Genomic DNA, 27,160 nt, shown 5'->3' with positions numbered 1-27,160 from the left:
TCGCAGTGTGAAAGAGGAGCTAGGATCAAAGGCCATAAACCATGGCAGTGATTTCTGGTGATTGATTAGAAGCAGAGGTTGAGAAGCAACGGCTCTCTTCCCTCCATTCTTCCCACCCTCCGGTGCGGCGTACGCATTTCTCCCAGGGCTCTCGTAAATAGCTCCGACTTTAAGTGTGAAAAGACTTGCCACGATTGGCCGACTCAGCCCAGAAACACTTCTGCGCTCGGGCCAGGCCAGTTTTTCTGCCTCTTCCTCCTGGATGGCAGGAGGGTGTCAGTTGATAAGAACCATTTGTAGTCTTGCTTGGATCTGGGGAGGGACAGTGTAATCCCCTCGCCCTGGTCTGCTCACAGAGCTGGAGGAAAGAGCAGAGGAGAGGAGGAGGAATTGATTTTCAGAGAGAGGGCATGCGGAGAATTGAACTCAGATGTGTAGCAGAGACAGGGTTTGAAAGAAACATTCTACTTGCGGGGAAACAAATGTCTGTAGCTTAGAGCAGAGGGGCCATGCAATTTGAACTTGAGCAAGTCCTTCTAATGTTAATCAATTGCATAGCTGTCTTTCACCATTCCCTCCCTGCCTCCTCCTTCTCCTCCCCCTGTCCTGAGCACAACTCAGCCTGGAGGACTCTTGACAAGCGAGTGGTTCCGTAAGGCATTTTAATAGGCCATGTCCATTCAGAGGCATTGAGATTAATACTTGAACCTAATCTCCCACATGCATGCTTTTGCAGCTAGACACAAATACACATGCACCTCTCTCTGTCTCTCTTACCCTGCCTGATCTCACCTGGAGCTGTAAGTCTAATGATGTTCGGAGTGTGGGCCTCGCAGCGACAGCTCCAGTCCCGCGGAGATGTGTCTCATGTCAGACTTTGCGCCAGACAGACTCCAATAAGGAAAGGGGGGCGCCGGTGGGGTGGGGGTGTGGTTCTTCAACGCAGCTGGAGCGAAGCCAAAACTAAAAGTGCAATTCTCTGAAGGTTTTGTTATTCCTCTGTGGTATTTACAAAGTGATTGAGCACATTTTTGAGTGTCATGGAGTATCTCATTACGCTCTTAAAAGCTTTTTATCCATCGACATGCTTTAAGATATGTACACATGCGTTGCTTACTGTGGATACTCAGTAATGTGTGCATGCAGACACATCATCTCTCCTTTTCTCTCACTTTCCTCGACGGCACCAAGCTGCGACACACACACACACACACACACACACACCACACACACACTACACACACACACACACACACACACACACACACACACACACACACACACACACACACACACACACACACACACACACACACACACACACACACACACACACACACACACACACACACACACACACACACACACACACACACACACACACACACACTTGCAGCTGGAGGATTGGGCCACCCTTATTAACTGTTTTGGCGACCTCATGACTTCATCTTCGGTGCTGTCAAAGGCGGCCCACATTATGTCTCTGTGCGGCTCAATGGGCTCTTTGTTCTGGCTTGGCTCTGGAGCAGCTCAGCATGGGGCTGCGTAAGTCCGACAGTCCCACTGCGGCTCTGGAGAGGGAGGCAGAGAAGGATGGATGGAGGGAGGTAGTGGATGGAAGAGAGGGAGGGAATGTGCGGGAAAGGGATGAGGGGAGATTGAGGAGATTTCCGAAATACATGGGAATTGGGAGAATGAGGGATGATATCTGGAAACCAGGAGTGAGTAACAAGAGATTAGTGGGAATAAAGTGCCAATGAGATACAGAAGGTGGGATGAAGTGAGGAAGAGGAAGGGTAATGAAGGATGGAGAGGGAAGGGAATACATGCTACAGGTGAATCCTAGCTTAAACAGTCTTTTACTATGATGATTTTAAACACCGTTTCCCCTCCCATCCTACTGATACAATTTGAACAGCAGATTATGAAGGCAATGTGTCACCTGAGCCACACAGGCCATCCTCGTGTGGAATGTGGGATTAACGGCAAAGTAATGCAGAGATTAGAGAAGGAGGCGAGTGTGGAGTGGGGAAAGGAGGATTGGACTGGCGGGAGTGACAGGAGAGGTCATACATGAGGAGAGCTCATTACTGAGAGGGGAAAGCAAAAGACCGAAAGAGACCTATGGAGTAAGGAAGGTAAGGATTCTTTAGGAAGCTACATAGTATGTGGGCATGTGCTAAAAGAGCAACGTTCACTTTGGCAGACTAAATGAAAAAGGCATGGGACCATCATGTGGCGGTATCCATCTAAAGCTTGGGTACCATTTGAGAAGCAAGCAAGAGTGGGCCAGATTTTAATATCAGTCAACCAAAAAGACCCTGCCCAGTATGGCCAATGGTCACACAAAAACATCTCAAAGTGAACAAAAAGGGTAACATCGGCCCCTCCCCAAAACAAGTGGTGCAGGAAACAGAACCATGTGGATATTTTAATATCTCCAATGCGTCTTTTTTACTTATGCACAGTCCACCTTTTAATACAAATACAAATAAAATCACTTTTTTCATGCTTATCCAAAGCTTAGAAGTATGGACTCCTCAAATCACTACTCTCTTTATCACATGTCGGCTTAGTGAATGATTTGAGCTTCGGCTTATCTGACCTGTGACATACAATGATTACTGCAGGCAATAGCCATAATATTCAAACATAGTGCTTTCCTCTGAATTGTTCTCTTTATTGCACCACAGACCCACTTATCTGATCACATAGAAGACATTGGGCCTTTTCCTTTCCCCTTCCCACCTCCAGCCCCTTCCCCGCAGACAGTGGTTAAGTCTGTTTGGCCAACACAGCAGATCCTCTAATCTGCAGAGTTTCCCCCGCCTGCTGTAATGCAGGGGTCCAGGTCTCACCTGTAGTTAAAGGGGGACAAGGGTGAATTACACCCTGTTTATTAAGCGGGCCCTCCCATTCATATCACACGCTGGGGGCGGGTGAGGGTCAGGTCTGGGATTTTGCAGCCAACCGTCAGCTGTAATGATGATAGGATGTTTGGGAGTCAAACGCTGATTGAAAGGTTCATAAAGAGTTCTTTGTGGGGGGATTTGGCACCTTTTGAAAAAACTGTGGAAAAATGAACTAATGTTATTTTAGATAATTAATGTGTCAAGCTGTAAAGGCAGAATGTAGATTTAATTAGCATTTTTCCCTTTCTTTTTTAGCACTAGATGACTTAACGTATGTGCAGAACAGCCCCTCATTGTGGGAGCAGAGTGAACGAGTCAGTTGAGTTGTGTTCTTGGCTTGTAGTTTGGAATTCTGATTGTCATGCTCTCTGGTAAAAAGACCGTATGTCCAAATGTGACGGGTTAGAAACTATAAGCAGAACCAGCTGCTGCATCAAAGGCCCATGCATGCTGTTCATTTAACCCAGATCCGTCACCTCATGTGTAGCCCCTGATTCAACCTGTAATGTAGACATTCAGCAGAAGGCATTAGACTGAGACTAATGTAGGGTTATGGATGCAAATTAATTTCCAGCACCTCTCTCCCAGTGATATGTCAAAGGTTACCTGCTGTATTAGAATATTTGTCTGGGGTCAAATACGAATACAGGTTTCAATGGATGACATCTTTACCAGCTATTATAACATATCGTTCTGTGCCAAAGCTAAGCCGATTTTGGACCACAATATTCAGGCATTTGTGACAGATGTAAATTCAGATTGCAATTTGATCGGTGTGAAAATGGCTGAATCTGAGAAAGGAACACCATAAAGTAAGCCTGGTTGGGAGTGTGTTACAGTACATTTAAGACACCAATGCAGCACATCAAAGCTATTCATTGCAAAAGGAAATAAGAAGAGTGATAAGTAATTTTCCAACTTTTTAGGCATTTTTGTAGAGTAAGACCTTTATGAAAATGACCTGGAAATGGACCATAGTCTAAGTGTTGTTCAAACATGGTTCTTTTGCCGAGCTGCATAGCAGGTGCGAGAATAGATGAGCAGCAACAGAGCAGGCAGGGAATGAGACGGACAGATCTCAACATCCACAGGCCTAATCACCACAGAAGAGAGAGGGAGCGGGTCCACTCTGGACTTAGACGTTCACCAGTCATTGATAAAGTGCTTAGCAGCGGGAAAATTAATGAATCCGGCCCGACTGGGAGAGGGGGTTTTTGGGTTGAAGGGGAGGGAGAGGAAGGGGAGGACGAGGAGGGATGGTGTGAGGGGGGGTAATCCTGTTCCAGCTAAATGGCTGATCCCTCTCATTCCTTAGATATCAAATGTCAAGAGTTAAATTAGCCTGCTAGCCTCAGATAGGAGTTAACATGCTTTTAAACAGGGCGGGGCTCTGTGATTCCTGCCCCCTTTGGGATGGCGGGCAGGTGCCTTTGAAGTGTCTAATTATCCAGCTCCTGGTAAGTGCAGGCTAACTGTCTTAATGGGGACACATGCACCAGAATGTGTGAATGCACATTTGACATACAAGAATATTTAGGGAGCAAACATGCCATGGCCCTAAAGTTTGAACTTTTAAAAGTGAAGTGAAAGAACTCTATGATTTTATACTGCAAGGTGGGAAACATCCACAGTGGCATTTTGGATCGAATTTGATATGCTTGAAATTACTGTATTATTTTTTCTATTTTCGCCAAACTGTTGGCTCTGTGTTTCTTTGCTTTGGCAGGATATCCATTTCTCTTGGCGAGCTGTTCCTAATCTGAGTGCCACAGACTTGGTCCGGATCACTCTGGTGTCAGAAGTGGGATTCCAATGCTGAGGCCCAGTGGAAAGCTGGGCCACATTGGTCTGGTGGGCATTGTGCCCAGATCCACCCTAAAAGACCCACTATCCCAAATGGACATAGTTCTGCCCTAGCTAGCACACAATCATTTTATACTGTTAGAGAGGACAGTATACATAACTAACAGGTTAGGGCTGATCACAGCTCTCTCATGACAATTTGAAGCAATGCTTATCCAGTCTGTAAGCCAATCAGAGCATTACATGGCCTTTTTTCGCTTTGAAGCCTTGATCAAATGCATCTCTTGGTGTTTGACTCCTCAAAGAATGCAGGCCGGTGCCCTTTGAGTGAAAAACCTTAAAAGCCATAACTATCCATGATCAAAAACGCATCAGTGTGCATTTTAGAGTCAGGGCTTTCAGCCCTCTCACTGCAAAGCTCATTGCTGCCTCACAATGTGGCCCTGATGAAATGGTAGTGGGGTTTCGGGCTGCTCTATGGTGGGCCTGTGCCCCTAATGGGTGAATAAGGGGTAGCTAGGGGCAGGCGGAGGGTTGCCATGATACAACCCCGCTGTGAGGCTGATTTGAGGTGAGCGCAGGGAAGAAGGAAGGCGCCAAGCAGGCTTTGATTTGCCCCTCCCCAGCCCCGGGGCCTGGAGGCTGGTTGGTGTGAGATGCTGAGCTCTGGGTGCGTCCCAGTGGACCCCTGGCGGCGGAGAGAACAGGCTGGAACTGCGGGCTGTGGAGCAGGGGGTTGGGACGTAGGCTGCCGAGAGCCACATTGAGATGTGGGAGTCGTCGAATTTGCCTAGATGAATATTGAAGAGGGCATTTGCGGGCGCTGTGTGGGAAATCAGCTGCTGACAATAGACTGCTAACCAGGAGAGGGAACATCCTGACCTGCCCATGCCTCTCTCTGCAATTCGTCCAAACATCAGTCACAAGCTGATAGTTAAATAATGTACCACCACGGATTCACTCTGCAGAGACAGAATCAAACATTAGCACAAAGTTAAAGGGAGAGAATTTAATGTATGATGAAGTTCTCCGGAGTTCTGTCAAATACTTGAACTGGGGATTGCCAACTACCCTGCCCACAGTTACCAGGGTACTGACCTCATTCTGCCTTCTGACATTTGAAATATTTGTATGTCAAGAAGTTTATCGAATGTCACTCTGTTTAGGCAGACACAGGAAGCTCCATTAGGACTTGATAACCTTCATATAATGCCGAACTGAACTCGGTTGTGGGAAGCTACCAAGCTCCTTGTGGCACTGAGCCTCTCCGCCCAAAAGTTGATCAGAAAAATACCTCACACAATTGCAGTAATCCCCCATTGAATCAAATGTAGCAACCCAACTCTTGTTGTGTTGGGTTGCTGGAGTTTGAGCATTCTCTCTTTCCCTCGTCTTTCAGCCTGCGCTAATCGTGAATGATTCCCTGTGTCTATAGCGTCAATGCCAGGCCCGGTGAATCAGGTACATAAGCCTAAGCCGCTTGGAGAGGTGCTCTTATTAAACTGTAGCCAGCTGCTGGAATTTTTCTTCCCCCTCTCATTGTTAATTGGGGAATCTTGAGTCCTTCCCTGGAGTCGATTTGCAAGAGAAAGAAAAAAAGGAGCAAGAGATTATTGCACAGGAGGAGAGGAGCTTTGAAGAAGTGTTTTGTGATTTCACTGTATATCCTTCACTCCTCTCCTCCTTGCTCGCTCTCCATGTGCTCCCCAGCCAAAACCTGTTTGTGCCACTGACAACAGGGCTTTGAGAAGTCCGAAGGTGGAACACAGCATATGTCTGGCTTTGGATCAGAGGTACAACAACACCTCCTCTGATGTTTAGGCTTTTAGGAATGGCTGCAATGGGGGAAAGAGTTGCAATGGCTCTTTGTGCACCCCTGAAACGTACATGTGCCAGTTCTAGAGACTCAGATGTACTGAGTGCAGGCCGGAGGGCAGTTCAGATGCTTGAGAGTCAAGGACAGTTGGCATGTGAAGAGACAGCAATCCTTGTTTTTAACCTCAGCCTCTTCAGAATACCTTCAAAAACAACAAGCAACCAGGGTTTTGTTTCACTTCTCATGTCTCTGAATAGACTGGGCACCCTTAAGTTAAGCCCCCCTTGCCAGAGCCCAACTCTTGGAGGAAATGGCCCCACTCCATATCTCATTATCTCTTTTAAAATTTCATTTTGTCATTGCATCCAGGCTCTCTTTTATGCCGCCATATTAAAGGCCATGCTTAGGGTTTTCTCTGAAGGTATTCGCACCACAGTTTTACAATAGAGACTCCAGACAAGGGGGAAAAGGGAAAAACCTGGGCTTTAGGATTTAATGAGTGGCTTGCTGGGGGTGAAAAAAGGATAGAAAGCAAGTGAGGGAGAGCAAGGGAGAGTGCATTTGTAGAAGTTTAGAGAGAGAGAGAGAGAGAGAGAGAGAGAGAGAGAGAGAGAGAGTAGTATGGGAGGAAGAATGCAGGAATGGAGCACAAGGTACCATAATAGTGGGAGAGAAAGCTCCTGAAATACTAGAGCTGGGGCGTGTGCTCTGATCAGGACGGCAGTGAGCACAATTACCTTCTTTTCAAATCCTTCAGTGACACTGCGGGAGGAAGGAGGACTTTGAAACTTGAAAGGCAGGAGCCTGCTTTCAACCTCAAACGCGAGCAGGAAAGGGCTCTGAAATTTGTTCAGTGCTCCCCATCCACCATTAGCTTGTTTCTTCCTCTCGCCTCCAGGCATTTAAGCGCTTTTTGAAAAGATGTTAAGAAATTCAATCACCATAGAGAGAGAGCGGGATAGTTCTTTTTTCAGTTTTTTTGAGAGGCATGCTTTCCTCTGGTCCACAGAGGACCGGCCTGCTGCTTTTGTATTGGGCTGAATAGACCTGCAAACTGGTGGTGGACTGGATGCGGCAACCATGAGAAAAGAGAAGAAAATAAAAGAGGAATGGAAAATTAGGGAGGGAAAAAGGGAAAGGGTCTTTTGGGCCGACGGTCAGAGTTGGAGAAGTGTTGCATGGGTGAACTTTTCAAAGTTGCGTGTGTTTACCTGGTTGCTCTGTCTTCATTAGCCCGTTTTTGACAAGCCTGACATGCTGTAAGAGTACAACAAGTTTCCAACTAGAGGTAGAGAAAAGAAACCTTCAGATTTCTGTTTCCTTCTACCAGTCCAAGGGTCGATTGACCCTTGGACTGCTGACTGTTTGTTTAACCATTTAAGGTTCTATACATTCAAGTAATAAAGCCCTTTAAGGTGGTTTATGGTCGAATGATGAACCGCCTCTGTGGGCTTTCCATGGTGACTGGAGGGGGATGGTGGGACTGTGACACTGCTGTGATTGAACTATTAGTCGCTTGACCTCCCTTGCAGGAGGGAGACACATCTAAATAGCACTGGGGGTCACTGGAGAAGGTGAAGAAAGAAAGGTGGAACAACAGGGACAACATTCACAAGACATATTGAAATAGAGAATAAATAGAATGCATACAGTAAAGGTGTCTTGAGCAGAAGATGATAAAGGCCAATTGTAGTGCACAGTGGCCTAACTGCTATTTACAGCCCAGTGATGAATCGTTTTACAAAACATTAAATATATGTGAGCGAGCTTCTGGATATGAACAACATTTTACTGCCCTTCAATGTCAATTTCCAATCACCTAGTTGCAAAAGGGTGGAAGCCTGTGCTCCACACATCTACAGGCTCGAACCTTAGCAGTGCTTGCTCCCAGCATACTTTACAATCTCGACCTCTTCCAATCCAAGTCAGGAGATGAACCAAATTCTGAAATCCCTTTATGTTAATATTGCGCTTTGCAAGAGCAGACCTATTAATCCAGCTTTAACCGTATAAGTGCCATTATTCCCTTAATAAGATCACTGGCTGTGCAGTATAGGATTAAATACTTATATCATAACTGACACTGTCATTTCCTAAGGATGAGAGTGGCTTGCCTCTCTGGCTGTCAGTTCCGCGTTAAGAATCCTTGAATCTGCTGCCAGTGCTGCGCTAAAGCCAGGCTAGGCCGAACGCCGGTAATGGATGTGGGAGAGTGAGGGGAATAAAAGAGGGACCTGTGGGTTGCTCCTTCTGCTCACTCTTCTTCGCCTCTCTCAATGTCATTCTCTCTTTCTGCTTCTATCTCTTAACCTCCCCCTTTCTGACCGCTTCTCTTCTTCTGTGAAGTGGTGCAGCATTATGTCGGCCCTCTTCAGTGCTTATGGTCGTGCTCTTTAATCTGGCAATCTCCTCTGTTGTTAATTGGCTGTTGGATTCTGTTGGGCTGCAGTGCATAGTGGGGGAGCCCTACTACAGAACCTCTGGCACAGACACAACGGCATATTGCCAGATTCTTAGTGAGCGCGATGAACCCAGGAAGGAACATTTGATTACACTGATGAAAACCATCTCCTTCAACGGTGAATTGCATGTAACCGCGGCTACACATCGAGGCCATTCACAGAAGCGAATGAGAAATGAGTCAGGGCCTAAACAGAGCGCAGACCTCTCCTGATTGGACAGCAGTTGGTAAAGCGCCTTGATCTGCAAATGCAACCTCAAAGGTAAAAAGCATTCAAGCCATTTTTAGCCATCATTATTGTGTTCTATGCTCTGCCAGTTTCTGAGTAAGTCTATATTGTACTACAGAAAAGGTTAATACCAGGTCAGGAGGCTAGCTGACCTTTATACATGTCAGTTCATAGGTCAGGCTAAGGGCCAGGGGTCATGCCTTTTTGGTGACGCTCAGCCCTTGAACTTAAGTCCACATTTATCCTCTTTACCCAGCATGCCAGGAAGCTTTCTCCTGAGACCCTACTCCTCCTCCTAATGTCACCCTTAGAGTAAGACAGATTTAGTTTTGAGAACTGAGAGAGTGGGGAGAAGGAGAAAACAGGAGAATAAAGGAGGGTGGGGTTGATAAAACCCATGACGCTGGTTAATGGGCAGCTTGGAATGCAGACAGGAAGCCTGCGTAGCCTCCTCCATGGGAATCTATTTCTTTATGGAGAGATTAGACCGAGCTGAATTTGAGAACAGAGTTTTAAAAAAACTGTGCGAAAAAAATTGCTTGGGATTTTTTCATCCATGGTGTCCATTTGCTCATACATGTACTCCCTCTGACTCTGAACTCCCACAGCTGGTACACCCAGGCAGAATTACACCCACAATGCCCTGTAGGTTTTCCGTGTACAAAGCTGATCTCCAGCTCCCCCCCCCCCGTGCTTTCTACGTGAATTGACTTTCTCACGAGGGTATGGGTGTTCAGAACGTGAATGTGTATAAACCAGGGAGAGAGAGATTCTCATATATCTTTCCAACTTTGAATATCTTCCTCACAGCTAGTTGTTCTCTCGTTTTTTTAATATCAGATTCTTCTTTCTCTTTCCCCTTTGCAGAGGACGAGCATTCAGGCCCGCATTACCACCGTGAGAGACGCAATGCCATCAGCTCCCACGCACCGAGAGGGGGGGGCCACGACAGGACCATCAGCGAGGAGCCCTCCACCTCCACAGAAGAACGCCCCTCCCTGCTCAAGAAGGAGCTGCATGGGTCCCTGCCCCACCTGACTGACCATGGCCTTCCATACCGAGGCACTCTGTTCACCATGGACCCCCGCAACGGCTACCTAGACCCACACTATCGTAAGTCACAAAATACTTGTTAAGTAAAGAAACAACAAAGCTCAAGGACATGTTAGTCTCTTTACTGGAGGTGAGAGGCAGGACTGCCAGTTGCTTGATGTAGTCTGACAGATTAGCCTCTCTTAGGCTCAGTGTTGCCCACATACACACACACACTTTGCGAACACATGCACGCACACTTGTCTTTTTGTGTGCCTGGGAAGTTAGTATGGGGAACGGCCAGCGTAGGTTCTTAATTCCCTCATTAGGAGCCTGTCTGAACACAGTACTCTGCTTTCCTTCATCAACACACACTTCAAAGCCCCAAAGCAGCGCCGCGTCAAACCTCACCACCCCCTACTCTGCCTCTTTCTCTCTCTCTGGGACTCAGAGACTGTGTGAGAGAAAGGCAGTGAACAGATGGAGAGAGAGAGAGAGAGAGAGAGAGAGAGAGAGAGAGAGAGAGAGAGAGAGAGACAGAAAGAGAGACTAATAGAGATGGAGCCCGAGAGATTGTGGTGTAGGGAAAGCTGTGGCTTGAGTGAGATACCAAAGATCATTTCCAAAAAAAGGTGGGATAACAGTAGGAGTTAGATGAAAGTGAAGCTGTGTGTGTATGTGGAAAAAGAGAACAGGAGATAGATGATTGTGGAGTAAGAGGCTGATTAGGAGGTTAATTCAGCGACCACTGTAGCCAGGACTTAGCCTGCAGACAAGGATTTGATGTGATAGCTTGTTTAGTTTGGTTAGTTTGGTTAAATTGGCTCTGAATTGGGGCAGACAGAGTGAGACAGAGAGATTTTAATCCAGTGGCAGTAATGAAAATTGCAGTGGACCCCAACCGTATACTGTAACTCTATTTATTCAGCCACTTCATTAGCTACTGCTCCCTCGTGCTTGGTTGCCCGAGAGTCACCAAGGGGCCTCTTTAAGGGAAAGGTTACTCCAAACCAGGCAATGGTGCTGTGGACAGGGCCCTCGAGGGCAGAACATTACTGCCCATTACATCCTGACCTAACTCAGCAACACTGCCACTTCTCATTGTATGTATGTGTGTGGGTATGTGTGAAGGAGCTCTGGAGGTTCCAGACCAGTGAAGCCATGGGGTGGAGTGGGGGAGAAGGGGTGGTCACTCTGAGGCTTGGGGTCATGTGGAAAAGTCACAGTCTGAAATGGAGAGTTCAAAAGCAGCAGGAAAAGTCAAAAGGGCCGTAGAGCTTCGAGAGGCTTTCTTTGTGCATTGGGGCTCAAGAGGCTGGAAGACTTGCAATCATACAAGGCACTGGAGTAGAGCGCAGTGATGCTTGCTGGGAAGCTGCAGGCATGATGAACATGGATTTGATCCTACTAAAGCACTGCTTCTTCCACATTTTTATATAAAAGTCGAGTGTTAGGGCCGGGAAAAAAGACTTCAATTTCACTGCAATCATTTGAATACAATTGACCAAATGCAGCTCTAAAGAATTGGAGAATTTGCAGCTTTGACATTTTGGATGTAATTTCAATTCAAACACGTCACGTTGGGCTCTAGAAATTGAACATGGGCATTGGAAAAAAAATTATTGTCTTTATCTTTTTGTTGTCAAAAATGATTTAAGGATTAATCAATTGAAATAATACCAGTCAAATAATCAATCATGACGTTACGGCATTTTGTCTGTAAATATTCAATAACTCAACCCTAACCCTAACATCAACAAAGGTTTCAAAACCCCCACAGATGTTTTACTTTGTAAAAGGTGTATGAAAAACAGTTTCTAGTGTTTCTCATTGATTTGAAGTCTCTGATCTCGACTGTTCAGGAAGACTTATGATCTGAGATGAGAGTTTTACACATTGCTGTGTAAAACACCTCCTCCTGGCCCCAGGTGTTGAGGACATGGGGTGTCCCTGAAGGCGGCGGTCCCATTCTGTCTGATTGAACCCAGTACCAGAGCTCAATCCCCATGAGCTTCGGCGGTCTTCGGGTCAGCACAACCAAAGGGTTCCCCTTAAAACCTCCACTTCCCCTCCCCCCTCCCTCCGCTGCTTTGAACCAGAAGCCTGTAGCGTCTGTCGCCACTCCTGCGCCACAAGGTGTAAAAAAGCCACTGGCTCCTGTTCTGGTTTCTGGTTCCTACACATGTAAGCACACACACACACACAGCCGTGACTCCACCAGCGGTAGTCCCTCTGTATGAGGGCTTTGTCACCTCCTAAATTCATCCCAGGTGTGTGCATGTGTGTGTTTGTGATTGAGAGGGGGCCCTAAGCCTTTGTGCTGTGCTTGCATAGTGTGCGACGCCAGGCAGCAGACAGCCAGGTAAATCCGATTACTCTTAGTGCGGGTGTGTGTCAGTGCTTAATGTGCCTAAATGCGACGGCACCTGCAGCCTCCCCACACCTGGTCGCTGGGTCGTTAACGTGCTGCCCAAATCTCTGGGAGGCGTAGGAGTCGAACAACAAGAGGGGGGGGGGGGGGTTATCTTCATGGGCCTGTGCTCGGGTAAATCTTTTCTATTCACCCAGACTTGTGATCTCCCACTCGTCATACGTCCGCGGCCTAAGACTGTGTTTACACACCCACTTCAGTGTAGAAAGGAAGAGGCACTGAGGAAACATCGCCCCTATTGTTAGCATTAGCTAATTGTGGTGATGCCTGAGTCTTAGCCGCTTTTCTTGGGCAAACATTGGATAAGAGTCCGCATCCTTCTTACCACAACACTAATACATGGGGCTTTGCTGTGGGATAAGAAGAAAGGATTGAGATGTGGATTAATGAGGGAGAAGTCGTTTTTTTAAAGATCTTAATTGTGTAGAAGTGTGAATGGGATGCGCAGCGCCGACATCTGTTTACATTGTATGCTGATTAGCCGGTCAGTGGTCTTGCAGCAACAGTGAGCCCACTTGCTGGCAAAGCATCTCTGCTTCCTCCGAGGGGATCTTCTTCTTTAAAGTGTCTCTTTCTTAAACACTTGCCCTTCTTTGCCAGACTAAATACATCCATGGAGGGACTTAAAGCACATCCTTTTCAATAGCTCTCTTGCAAATGTTAAAACTGCACAGAAACACCCCGAGAATGTTTAGTGAAACAATGGCAACTGGAGGAAAGTACATTCGCCAAGCTTTAAAGACAGTTCATAAGTATATTGGCGGGGAAGTGCCCTAAGTTTTGTAGGTCATTAATAGTAGCAGAGACATCCTTTTAAACGTGTATCCAGGCTGTGATGGCTGCCTATCAGTCTAATAGTCTTTAGGTTAGCTCCTTAAAAGAAATCAAGCGCAGATTTTGCTGCCACGGCCTAATCCCCGCACCAAAGCCTTGCTGTCCTTGGCTGATCTCACAAACCATGCCTGCTACGCTTAAGGCAGTGAAAGTATGGATCTCTTGGCTGAAGGATTCCTTTACATGTCTCTCAGTAACCCTGCTCTCTGAGCCTGTCCAAAGGTGACTGCTACCTGGATCATAGTGGCCCTGTGTTCTGGGAAAGCCAGCAGTAACACTGAGCCATGGCGTAAACACCCGTCCCGGGGTTTTACGATGTGGTGGGGGTGGTGGGTGTCCAGTCACAGGGGTTACACTCTAAACTGCTGTGCTGGGCTGATCTCAGGTCTACTGGGCCGTAACACGCCAGCCGCTGCCCTGGCGTCAGTCTGTCTGCCTCAATATCAAAATGCAGCTGACCACTGAACTGAATGAGCTAGCTGTCACCAATCTGAACGTGATCCGCACAACAATGGCCTCTCTGCTCTCCACAGTTAATTACAGTGCTCGGTCTTTCAGTTCATATGGACTGCACGGGACCTTTCCGTATGTCTTGATAGAGCGGGTGGAAAATAGAATAAAAAAAGAGCATGTGTGAAGGTGGAAAAAAGTTACAACATAGCACTCTGAAAGAACAAACTTTCTGGCCTCTTGTTGGTTAAAACATGACAAGTGCTGGCTTGGCTAAGTTCAAACAGCCTCCCCCAGAAGAACTGGGAGTACAGAAGAGAGCCTAGGGTGAGAAGACACGTGCCTGTTTCAAGGGTAAGTGTTTGTCTTTGTGATTGTTTCAATATTGGCTTTTTGAGCGTGGTGGCATGATGTCGTCCCCCAGAGGTGTGCCGGCACAGAGACGCCTCGGGCACACTGCAGGCAATGGAGAGGGATCCCTTCCACCCACCTCCTTTCATCAAGAAAGAACAACATGGGCCAGCGCTCTGCTGTGGCTCCTTGGCCCAGCGCACCAGGGATAATCAGATGATCCCCTTTTATACAGCTTATTAGAGGCATCTCACGCCGTACGATGGGCCGTATTCTCATGCATGTGCCCCTTTGTAGCGCATGGTGATTTACGGGGGTTAAGCAGAGTTTGAAGTGCTGCGAGAATGCACTTTCATACCATCTTAGGGTCATGTGGTGCTCTTGCCACAAAGCTGATCCGTGTGAACAGAATATCTCTGAATAATGCCAGTTCTTATTAACAATGACAAGATTAAATGTGAAGGGGCTAAGAAGAATTTCCAGAGAACTTAAGATGTTCAAAGAAGAACACTCAGCATTTCTTGGTATCATTGTCACAACATCTGTCAGAGTGTTTTACTTCCTTTTAAAATGTGTTTGGTTAATCAGTCAAGTCACAGAGGCAAACAGAAACAATAGCACTTCAATGAAGATTTGCTGCATCTTGTTCATTCAAACGGAGAATCAACTTCAGCCAACAATGACATTAAGTTGACAAAATGCTTATGGGGCTCCATGAGCCTTTTCTCTCCTCTTTAAGTTACCCTGTAGTCTCCAGTAGGATAATCACCTCTGTGTGCTCCGAAGGAATCAAAGTTATTTCATGCCTTTTTTCATGTTTGCTTCTCGTATATCCGAATCTCATCGCTCCTTTTTGTATTTGCATTCCTCTCACATAGTGGCAAAGATAAGCACCCTTATCCCTTCAGCCAACAACCCGTATCTTGCTCTTGCTCTAGGGTCGCGAGTATATATTGTTCTACACCAAGAGGAGGCTGATGAACACAGTGTCATTAAAATGTTTCCAGCAGCCTGGTGAAATGTAAGATATCACTGGAGAAAAGAGAGAGAGAGAGAGGCTGAGTATGTGAGACAGAGGGGTAAGAATAAGAGAGGAAAGTGGAGAAGAAGAAGAAGAAGAAGGAGGAGGGGGTGTAACAAAGCATAAAATGAAGAGAGACATAAAAGAATGGGAGCTCAAGGAGGTCAGGCCCATCACAGGCTTTAGTGTTGCCTTTAAAGATGCCTGGGACAGGTGGCAGCTCCAGACAATCTCGCACCACAGAGCAGCATCCTCTCAGGAGGAGATAAGGGATTCCTCCATCCAGGCACCCTCATCTCCCTCCTCCTCCCACATCTCCTTCACTCACTCTCTCCCTCATGCCCACCCGCCTCCCCTCCTGTCTCGGGGTTCTCCCAGACAGGCTGCTTTGATGTGGCTCAGTGTGAGCAGGCAGCTGTAGGCTACGGGGCTGTAGCAGCGCTGCTGGGCCACTGGGCCGGCGGACCGCTGGGAGCCGACTGGAGCGCGGCTCAATCAGTGGGGCTCTCCGGTGCCCGCCACTTTCAGGTCTCATTAAAGCGCTCCGGCAGGGTTAATCCTCTTTAAGGTTTACATGGGCCCCAGTTTGTCTCTGTGCCCAGGCTGAGGGAACCCCTGGGCGCCACCTGCGTGACAAAGACCCAAATCACTGTGACAAGTTCCCTCCGTCTGTGTCCTCACTGCTCCACTTCCCTTGTACATTTCCCTCTCTCTTCCCTCTTTCTCCATGGCTCTCACTGCTGTCCCCTGTGCATTCGGCCTCCTATTTGCTCCCCTTCCCTTGACAGTACCTAGGCCTGGTTGTAAGTCTTTCAGGATTATTTGGGTGGAATCTGTTGACAGGGGTGCAGTAAATGGATTACAAGTTTGTCCTTGTTTTTGGGATGCTGCGAGGAGGGAAAGGGGAGAGATCAGGAGGATGCGCCTTTGAATAATGAGAGAGGCAAATCAAAAGAGATAGACAGCGAGCAGGATTAACTGGAAGAATTAGGACGACGATGCAAGAGTGAGAGAGGGTGAAAGAGAGGGTAAGGTGACAGCAACGCAAAGAGAGGGAGAATCAGAGTTCCAGCTGTTGTTGCACTTATAAGATCTAATTGGTCCAGAAGCGTCGACCCCTGTCTGGCCCTGCAGCGCCCAGCAGCCATTTGTCTGATTGCTGTGACACTGGGCTTTGTCTTTGCTCTGTGACACACAGTTTCCTCCATTAGCCCAAATAATGGCCACGTACCTCTAGAGGCCTCCACAGACGTTGTTTAATGGCTATATGGGGTTCAGTGGAAAATAAAGGAATAGACTTACAGTACAGGGGGAATTACCATTTGAATGTAAAACATATTAAAGGATTGCACTAGTGGTTTTGGAAGTTGGGCTTGTAAAATCACGTATGCATGATTTTCCAAAGAATACAATATGTTCATAGATTGATTTCCCACCTTCCGTGGCAGCCACTGGTTTCCACTTATTTGAACACATGTGAAAAAAACAACTCGCTTGGGAACCATTATATACTCAAAGTATTCCTAAGTCTGAGGATCTCAAACGGCAAGAGAAGAAATGAAAAATACAACATTTTACATGTTTTTGTAACATATATAACTATTGCGTTGCCTCTTTGGCAGTTCAGCCTGAACAATGGCTTTCCTTTGATTGCACCACCGAGGGGAATGTTGAGACTGGCCCTTTCTTTTAACCACATTACCATGCGATAATACACCATTTTGACCAAAAATAAATAAAGGTGACAAAACGCTCGCTGTGATGGATTACCACTCGTAACCAAGATTAAAGTCTCTGCAACTTGATATTCATAGCACATGATCTGAATTGAAAACAATAGCTACATGGAATTTTTGTTAACATTACAATACGACCGGGTTTTGGTCTCTGGCCTCTCAGTATGATTCAAAATTGAGAAGTTTTCAATAGCAGTGTCCAGCCCAGGGTGTTATGTTATATGCAGGTATATTAGCCTCACAGTCACTATCACACAGCCACAGCCACATGCCGTTTCAGAATCACCTGCATTGGGAGGGGCGCTGACACAGGGCTATAGAGGGTCAGTCTGTCACTGGGTAGCCTGATACAGCTGTGGCAATCATGAACACTGTCACTGATATGGCCTTGGCTCATATATAGATGTCACGGTAAATCCAACTAATGTATCACACATTTATGATGCAGGCATTCAAAGGACTCCTTAAAAAGATTTTTGTCAGAACACATTTGTTCTGATCCCAATTCCTAAATAAAGATATCAAAAAAGATCGAACCTTAAAGCAGCCTTGTATTTGAGTAAATCACACAGGGGGGAGTTGAAGCAAAGTAAATGTAGCAAAGTCCCGGTGAGTTAACCTGAGGTTTAAATCAACTCCCTTCTCTCTGAGAGAATGTGTGGAGATAAAGAGAGAGTAGGGGAAAAAGGTGTAGCACCACAGTGTTCCAGCTACTAAACTGCTGTGTGAATCTCTTCCCAGCTGGGAGGCTGGAGGGTGGGGTAGGGTAGAGGGGGTGCTAGGGAGAAGGGGGGGAGGAGGGCCAACGCATAGCGCTTTGTTCTGCTCCCCAGCTTATCCCAATCTGGAGAAATTCACCAAATGTAGGAGATAGATTGGTGCTCCGCAGAGGCCTCGTGAAATAACCTTCACTCCCTGATCCACACTGGGATACAGGGAGCTGGGAAAGTGTGGGGGGGGGGGGGGGGGGGGGGCAAGCTGGGGTCTGGAGGGTGCTGGGGGCCCCTGGAAGAGCAGTGTGCGTGCTTAGCTCCACTCTGAAGCAGGGAAAGGTCCTCTTGCTAGCGTGCAATTTGTTAAGATTGACTCGGCTTAGTAAATGTCTTGCAGATGCCGGAGTTCCATTAAGGTATTTGTGCGACTTCTGGAGGAGGGAGTGGGTTGAAAATGGATGCTGCTGGACTGTAAGAAGAGAGTTTGAATAGAATGAAAAATGATCCTGAACTTGACTTTGCATATATTGACACAAAGAGATAACCTGCTTAAACAAAATCACTGTGCGTATATGTATAGACTTGTAGAACCATAAAGAGAGAGGATGGGCATTTGCCGACTTGTTCAGTCGAGACAAACAAATGACTCCTGACAGTGAGTAGCTTTGGAATGTATAGCTGAAGAAAGAGCCTGTTTATGGAGCATAGCTGACGGGTTTTTCAACCACTCACTTTCTCTTCTTCTGTTTTTCTTAATGTTAATTACATTTACCCACAGAAAGTGTTTGAGTTTGAGTGCAATTGAGCAAGAGAGACTGAAAACAGAGAACACAGAAGAAGAAAACAAATCTATTGATTTACAGAGGAAGGGCAGAGTGCGATCTGCCAGCCTTGCGTTTATGATGAATGGCAGAGAGGTTGGCACGGCAACACTTCACATTCGTCTGTTATTTAACTCTCTGCTTTAGTTTTTCTTCCCCCGTCTTGTTATTTCTCATTGTTGAATGAAAGCATTCTCTGTTCTAGCACCCGAGCATCGCGTACAGTAAAGAAAGCTCCGCACAGCAAGAACATTAGGCTAATTTATAAAGCGGTAATTAGGCCATTAGACCTGAAACAATCTGGGACCCGTAATTAAAGCAAAGCGCTCCAAAAGTCCACAGCAACTCCCATTGAGCTTAGCTCCGAAAGTGTTATTTACATGTCCAAACAGCTTGAGGTCTGTAAGCAAACATGATGAGAGACGGGTGTGAAGGGTTTGTTCAGAGAGGACATTTGGCTTCACAAGAGAACCGGCATCCAAAACACTTCCAATGAAAGTCTAAAGTTCTCCTTCTCTTCACATCCGGATAGTTTTAAGAAGTTCAGTATCATATGTTGGCGGACATTCTTTTGTTACGATCATTGAGTACAGACACATGCTAAAAGATCATACTCACTTAGATCTGTGTTTAGGGAACAAATACTGCGTCCAGTAATGATTTACTGATATCAAAACCTGATTCTAGAAGTCAATGTTTGAGAAAAAATTAGCTAACATCAGATATTCCAATCACATGGATGTGAGATGAATGAATGAATCGTTAAAAGATGATAAACAGGATAGGAAGAGGCTACTTTTTGAGGCTGTTCTTGTAACAAGAGGAAGTTCACACAAAACTCAACGTAATTAAATGTAATTGGCCAAACTGATTTCAAATAAACATAAAAAAGCAGTGGAAATGTGGCTGAAGTGTCCCTGGCATGTGGCATGGTAACCAAAAGGTCAAAGCAGGCAGCCCTCTGCAGGTGAGCCAGGTGTGCCCCATCTCCTCTGATGACCCTGTCCTTCACTCCACCTACAGGCACTCTGAAACTCAACCCCCCCCCGCACGCACACGCGCACACGCACACACACACACACACACGCACACACGCACACCAAACATTGGACAACCCCAGTGTTGTCACAATGCCTATAAAAAATATACAAACAATTTACGACATTTGAGTAGAGCTGCTTACAACTCATGGACAATGTGTGCTGATGCTAAATCTACATGTGGGTATGATAGTGACCGCCACTTCCAGTTTCTCAATGTGAAACCTCCAGACGTCGGTAAAAACACTTCACACACACTTCTTTACACAGAGAGTAATTGAAGTGATATTGTTTTCACTCCCGGAGAGGAACAACCTGAGTTTCTCTTAAATGCGCTTGCAAACAGCATAAAGTCTGGAGCATCCAACGCACGCTCTGCGAATCGCTGCAGAGTTCTGGGATAAGTGCGGGCCTCGCTGCAGACGAGCGTTCCTGAACAGTGAGATCATGAGCGGGGAGAGAGGTGGCATAATGAAATCTGGCAGTCGCAGCCCCGGCACAGGCTTCATATGTTCCACATTAGCAATTCACAAACCTTTGGAGCAGGCCCCAGCAGCCCTTTTCTCACTCCGCCTTAGTCGCTTATGACAATCTGTCACTGGCTCTTTGTGCTCTCGCAGCGGAGCGTCGAGGAGAAGTGTTTATGGAAGAGCGTTTCGGGGTGACACTCTGTTAGAGCGGAGTCACTGAACCCTCGCCAGAGGAGAGGAGGAGCCCAGGTTTAGCAGTCAAGACAATAAACTCACAATGCCGAGTTGACAACAAAAGAAGAAGATGAGAAATTGTTTGTGTATTATCAAAACCCAAATCAGAATTGTGAGTGACAGCTCGAATCCTCCTAAAGTATCACATCACAAGCGTACCAAAGCACAGTGAAGATCCTTTGTGGTACAACTGCCATTATGAAAGGAGATTAACCAATAAGGATATTGCAAATGATGTGCTTTAGGCTTTATCCTCCCCTTGTCCTCCCCCTCCTTTTGAAATTATTCAAGTGTCCAATAAAGGACAAGGCAATTACCATCCTCTCTTTAATGAAGGGGAAGCTGGCTTTTGGTCCCGAGCATGGTGTGTTTGTGTAGAATTAGAATTAATGAGCCTGGTCAAAGTTTGCCTCTAATTGCCCTTTCATTAAGACCCATTTGTAATCATGTCTTAATGACTTCCATCCCCTTTCCTCAAAGAATAAAAAAAGGGGAAATTAAAACCAAAAATTAATACTTCTGCTAGAGTCATTAAAATGTTCAAGAAGAGTTTTGAAGAGCTGATACATTGGTGGAGAGCCAGAAACAAATGTTCTATATTCTCAAACAAGTTTGCAAAGTGTAATATCAAGTGTTCTTGACCTTCAGTGTCTTATTGGTTGAGATCGTTTCTTAAACCCCTTTTGCTTTGCCAATGGTGGTCTACCCAATGCAACCGGGACTTAACCGCAATGATTACATTTTCCAGAGGAATGCTGGTGCTGCTGTGGTGGTGGCCGCAGTGGGAAGGTACAAATGGTGACGCGTGCGCTGGCTTCCTATGTGCCCTCCAGCTGTATTCTGTATTAGAGAGACTAGAATATCCCTTGAACATCCAGAAGAGCAGGGGCAATTTAGTCCCAGAGTAAACAGTGAAGAGTCCCTACAGGAAACACTGGAGATGGATTGCAGGATGGAGCCCCCCCCCCCCCCCCCTCTCCTTTGCCCTCTGTTCTTTGAGACTGTATACACATTCCCTCCAGTGACACAGGGCTGTTTGCCACGCTAATGGAGAGCTGCGCTGGTGTAACAGAGGTGGCAGGCTCTATTTAGATTGGGCCATCGTAAAGTAAACTTCAGAGATGGATTTAAATAAACTTTGACGGAATGGGTTGCCATGCGGCCTCAGTGAAAGAAGGGAGGGAAGGAAAGAGTGATGAAGGAGCAAAAAAAAAAAAAGGATCCTTTCTAGGCACTGGGCTGTGCTGAGTGAGGAGCTCCAGAGACATAAACATAGGGGGATCTGGGTAATTCAATGAAGAGTGGCGGATGTGGGAATGTAGTTGTGTGTTGCAGGGGTGAAGGGGTGGAGTCTTTCAAATGATTTCACACTTTGTAATCTTTACAGTCATCCCTCATTACCCACCGGGACAGAGGTTTGTTTAAAGTTGCTGCAATGTGAGCAAGGATCAGTAAGATTACAGAACATAAAGCTTTTACTCCCAGAACATAGACGCCGGTAAACCTGAGGGTTCATTTCCGACTCTGACAGCCAAGGGCCGACAGCCTCTGAGCGGAGTTGTGAAGAGTAAACAAAGCAGACTCTGCCCTCGTCCATCCCTCTTTCCCAGAAAGCTCTCCCTCCTTCAGCAGCTCTGGAATCAGCCGAGGTGAGCCGAGCCAATACTGAGTCATCAGGAGGAAACTATCAAACAGACAGAGACTGAGCGGTCAGATACTTGCCAGAGCTGCACGGAGGAGGCTTTTACCACTTATCTCCACTATTGTGAAAGCAGGATGAAACCCCCCCAATGAATTCTCAAAGTTTTATTTTGTACTTATTGAGAACATTAAGAATGTGCTCTTATTTTGAGGGATATGTTAGAGTATGTTTGGGTACGTAATACTATAAAAACAAAACGGTCACTATAAAAGGACAGGACTATGCCAAGTTAGGGATATATTCAGAAAAGAAGCTGCTTTTCTGGGGAGTAAAAACAAGAATAAGGAAAGGAAAATAAGGCATCTCCTTGCAGTGTTTTAGATTTAAAGGGGCACTCCACCAACACGTCAAAGTCAACCCTCTCGTCACAAGGAGTACTATCTAACCTGCGAAAAACAGCTGTATCGTGTTGTCCTAGGCTTTGGAGAGAGCTTTCCAAAACCTCCGAAAACGTCTCAAGTTGCACCAGCCGGGTATCTCGTTTTGAACTTAGAAAACCACATTGGGGACTGAAAGCCAGGATATCTTCGCTGCTTCACTCTTGACAGTTCTGTTTTCATCTCTGTTGCCCCTAACTTTATGGAAGTGCAAATCTCCAAAGTACCTTGAAGACTTGCATATAATGCTGTGGGATTACAGACAACACCACATTGATCCCTTCTTAATCGTCGCTGTTTTGGCCCGAGCTGGCAGTGATCAGCCCCATGAATGAGTGACTGATGAGGTAAGCAGACCTTAGAGGTGCTGGGGGATCAACACCTGCTGCTTTGCCCGGCACTGCAGCTGCGTTTGGCATGGAGCAACACTCGTAGAGCTGTTGGGCACCCCACAGTTTGGCCATCTGCCCTATTGGCACACACGTTCAAATGTTTACAAGTAAAAAAACACATAGCTTGCAGCCTCAGAGACTTGCTGCGTGAAGGTATGCAGATGTTGACACATGCTCTGCCTCCGGGTGGTGATACGCAACTTGGCAACGGGGCTCTGTAACAGGCAATAAAGTGACATGTGTTCTGGCAATGGGATGTGTTAGTATAGCATGTGAATAAAGGAGTGATTTGTTGCTTTGTGGACCCTTTCGTGCGGGTTAGTCATTTGCTCTTTCTGTCTTTCCGCACAAGTTTTAACCCATTTCAGTTTCACAACTCGACCCTAAGGTAGGCAGCATTTCTGCAAAATTCCCACTCATGGTTTGCTCGTTGCAACTTGTCCAACAATGGATGCACGGTTGTGACACGAAATTCCATCTTTAGTTTTTTGACTATGGTGTGGACAAATGTTAGAAAATGAGTACATGCATATGTGGATTCAGTCTAGAGGCGGAACAACACTTTCAATTTCAGCGGTAAAAATAGAGAACGGCTTGGAAGCTCATATTATGCAAATGTTTGAATGTTTTATCTGGAGGGAAAGAAAACAAGATGCCTCTCGATTCTCACTGGCAGTTGTGACAAAACACTGAAACAGAAAAGGGTGTTCTTGTTCTGTACATTTCATTAGTTGCACTTATCCTTTGTACAAAAGCACATTATGCTTGGTACGGTAAGAAAGGCGTCATTCTCCTATGGTTATTTATCGCTGTTTATTTTGAGTTATATCAGCCTCGAGACATTGACAAAAACGTCCTCAGCGAAAATGTTGGAATGCATTTAATGATGTCTCATTTGGGTGAGTCTGCTGAAAGATAGCCATCAACCACTGCCTTTCATGATAGCTGCTATTAAGATTAGCAGAGGAAGGAGTACATTCACATGACAATATATTTTAGGGGAACTAAGTCTCTTGCAATGTGTAATTAAAATGTCTTTTTCCTTTCTCTCTGTCATTCTTTACAGATTCCCCGCAGTTCTTCCCTGCCTTCCATCCTCCCGTGCCCATCGATGACAGACACACGCAGGGACGTTACATCTACGAGCCTTCCCCCGTGCCCCCTCTTCATGTGTAAGTCCTTTAAAGTGGTCAAACACTCACGCACACACTCAACCACAATGCTGCCGATCCCACCTGGGAACCTCATTTGATTCAGCGGCATCACACACATCTCTGGTGAGCTCCGAACTCTCCTAATGGCGATACAAATCAAGCTCCTGAACATCCTTCCGCCTGTGGGCGCGGAGCATCCTCCTCTCGGGTGCTGCGCGCCTCTCTTTGCCTTTCAGGATCAAAGGCCACGGCCCTGTACGTGAGCAGCATGATCCGCATGTCAGAGACACGCAAATGAACATGTGTCAGAGAGGCGGAAATGAGAGCAGGGTGAGGGGAGCCCGGGAGCGTGCGATCCTCATAAGAGCAGTGATCACACCTTGTCAAGAGAAGGAAGCAATGCCTCTGTTGACATCTACCCATCTCTGGCAGACACAGATGGGTTTCTGACACAAACTCTATACTGCTAACCACCCTGCCTCAGCCAATCAAATGCGTGTATAGGCTATCAAGTATGAAGTAGAGTAAAACATGGTGTCATGCCTCGTAAGAGAGAGCGGTAAGTATTTATATGTCTTATTACGGTAGCTCGTATTTCCCTTGAGTCCTTCTTGGCCGGGTCAGCAGAGAACTTCAAAGCATTCCCTTACTTACATCCACCCATGCACACATTACTCTTTTTCCTCCTCAGCCTCTTTCACTCTTTCTGTCTATTTTACGCTCTCCATCATTTGTATTCTTGCCGTCCAAATAGAGAGTATTTTAAGGAGATGCCTCATCGTCCTTGCGGTGCTTGTTTCCTTCCCTCAGACACGGAGGAAGCGATCACCGCGTGACGAGGACAAATTGGATGGGGCAGCTACTTGGGCCGCATTATGTTTGATATTCTTCATCATTATCAACTCCCCCCTTCTCTTCCTCAGGAGTCATATCTCTCCCTTGCTGATGTGCCACTAAGCGTAATGAATTTTTTATGTCCCCCCCTCCGCCTCTCCACCTCCGGCCCACCCTACCTCTCAACCCCTCATCTCCTGCTCAGGGGCTGCAGCAGAGGGAGAAAAAAAGGGTAGGGGGGGTGGAGAGGCGAAGAAATAAAAAAGGGAGGTGATTGATGCCCCATGTCACTGCAAACAAAATGGCAAATATAATTTAGCATTTAGCTTATGCAGAGATAATGGGGAGAACACGCGCCGGCAACATAGGCTCGAACAAACAGCCTGGCTTGTTATCCGTCAGGAGTGCTTTGGTACGATCTGGAGCACAGGTTAGGGAGGGGGAGGGAAGAAATGAAGGAGGGGGGTGGAGGGAATTGAATTAAGGGGGAGAAGTTACGCAGCGCCGGCGTCTTCAGTCACTCTGTCTGGACAGGCGTTATCTGTGCGCTTGGTTTGCTGTCACTGAAAACACGGCCGTGCTCTGCCATGCTACTTATGGCCTATTTATCCAAGCCATTAAGCATAGAGCTGTTTAATATGACACACTACGCTGAGGGAAACTATTTGTCATGATTATAGGACAGCTGTTTAGTGGCCAGCCTTATTCAAATCCGTGTACTGACTGTCACACACGTTATCAACAAACTTGCTCAGGTTTAATGCAGAACTACTTTTGAGTCTGTGCGCAGGGTAGCAACAATATTGCTTTCTTGATTAAAAAAGCAGCGCTGAATTCCTCAGTGAGTAGCAGCACTCATCAGTTGCTGGGTCTAACCACCTGATGGCAAATTGGAGTTAATTACACTTCCTGGTTCGACCGAATAACTGTGGATTTAAAAGTGATGCATTCAGCTGAGCAACGTTGCTTGTAGCCGGCTCGAGCAAATAGGGGCAGTCAACGTATAGCTGTCGCTGCAGGGAAATGGAGGGGACAAGAGGCGGCTTATGGAGAAATATTGAATTGTTTTAAGACAAGTTCTCCTCTGTGAGCAGAATTAATCGTTATTAGCCCTCTCAAAGATATGCCTAAGTACACAGGGACTATTATTGCAGTACTTCCCCATGCAGCCTCTCATTACGGCCTGTAATTACAGTTGGGTTGGCCCCGCGGCAGTTCCATCAATCCAGCCAGCCTCCCCCCGCCACGCACACCAGCCAGCCACCACTGGGCGTCCATGGCCGGAGAAAAACAGTGCGAACGCCCAGCAGCTTGTTTGCTCCCCGCCACAATGACACATCCACCATCCATATGTGGCAAATGAATAGAATCATATCCTATTACTGTGAAGGGCCTAATTGAAACATGTTTATTTATGGTCCCTGTTTTCAGGCGAGAGCCGGTGTTAGCAGAGCACCTAACGGGCTCCAGCGATATGAGGCGGTAGAATTAAATTAAAAGCTCATAAAATGAAATATGCACCGTATTAGCTGTTTGACACTTAATTTGCCTTCAAATGAGCAGAGGAAATCACAAATTAACTGTCCTTTGTTTTTTTCTTTCTTTACCTCACCTCCCCTATTAGGCGAGGGAGAGCGCAATTACAGACAGGCTAATCGTTTAGTTTATGAATTCTTGTGGGGAAGGTACCAATGTGCCATTCAATATTAAAGCCTTAGGGTCTGGAGGGGGTGGGGGTCCCTTCTTGTGGGTGCTTGCTTTACTGAGGAACTCATATATTCACATGGAAAAATGTTGAACAGCCACAGTTTAAAAGGAAACCAAAGCCAACTAACAACACAACGCTCCTTCTTTTATCCTAACTTAAGACACCAAATGTCCGAAACTGATCCAGGACCAGTGAAAGTCTCTCCTGACCTGAAGCTTTTACCTTTGCAACCCGAGCATGGGAACAGCTGACCTCCAGCCTCGACCAAAAAGAGAAAGGCCTTCGTGCTCCAGAGAAGATGCTTCCTGCTTAAATAAACACATTGATTGGTGAAGAGCAGGCTCTCCCTGGGAGCTCTGGTCCCCTCTGCCACCACCATTGTGCTGGTTTGGCTTAATGGGAGTTTGGGGGGAGGTCGGGGCCAAGAGAAGAGACCGCTCCTTTCATAGGAGCTTTATTGCCTGACCACGGGTACACAGCAAAACAAAACAGCCCTCTCATGCGGCTCAGCGCCGGCTCTCGGTCACCAGGAGACCGCTCAGAACAAACAGAGGTATTCGTCACAAGTCAATTATCAGCATCGGGGTACTCTGGAGTCGCCAGGCCCTCGTGCTGTGAATGGGGCCACTAAAACAACAA

At 46.5% G+C, this 27,160-nt stretch overlaps 1 protein-coding gene across 1 annotated transcript in view; it reads left to right on the top strand.

Annotated features, from left to right (window-relative positions):
- gli3 (GLI family zinc finger 3) overlaps window positions 1–27,160 on the top strand; it is a 92,921-nt gene that overhangs the window by 28,093 nt on the left and 37,668 nt on the right. The window contains exons 3-4 of the mRNA XM_034108281.1: window positions 10,089–10,334; window positions 23,892–23,997. Of these exons, the coding sequence (XP_033964172.1) occupies window positions 10,089–10,334; window positions 23,892–23,997 (352 nt within the window). The remainder of the gene's footprint in view (window positions 1–10,088; window positions 10,335–23,891; window positions 23,998–27,160) is intronic.

Source organism: Pseudochaenichthys georgianus, chromosome 20, assembly GCF_902827115.2.
Source record: "Pseudochaenichthys georgianus chromosome 20, fPseGeo1.2, whole genome shotgun sequence".
NCBI classification, from domain to species: domain Eukaryota; kingdom Metazoa; phylum Chordata; class Actinopteri; order Perciformes; family Channichthyidae; genus Pseudochaenichthys; species Pseudochaenichthys georgianus.
This window is presented reverse-complemented; position numbering and strand designations above follow the sequence as displayed.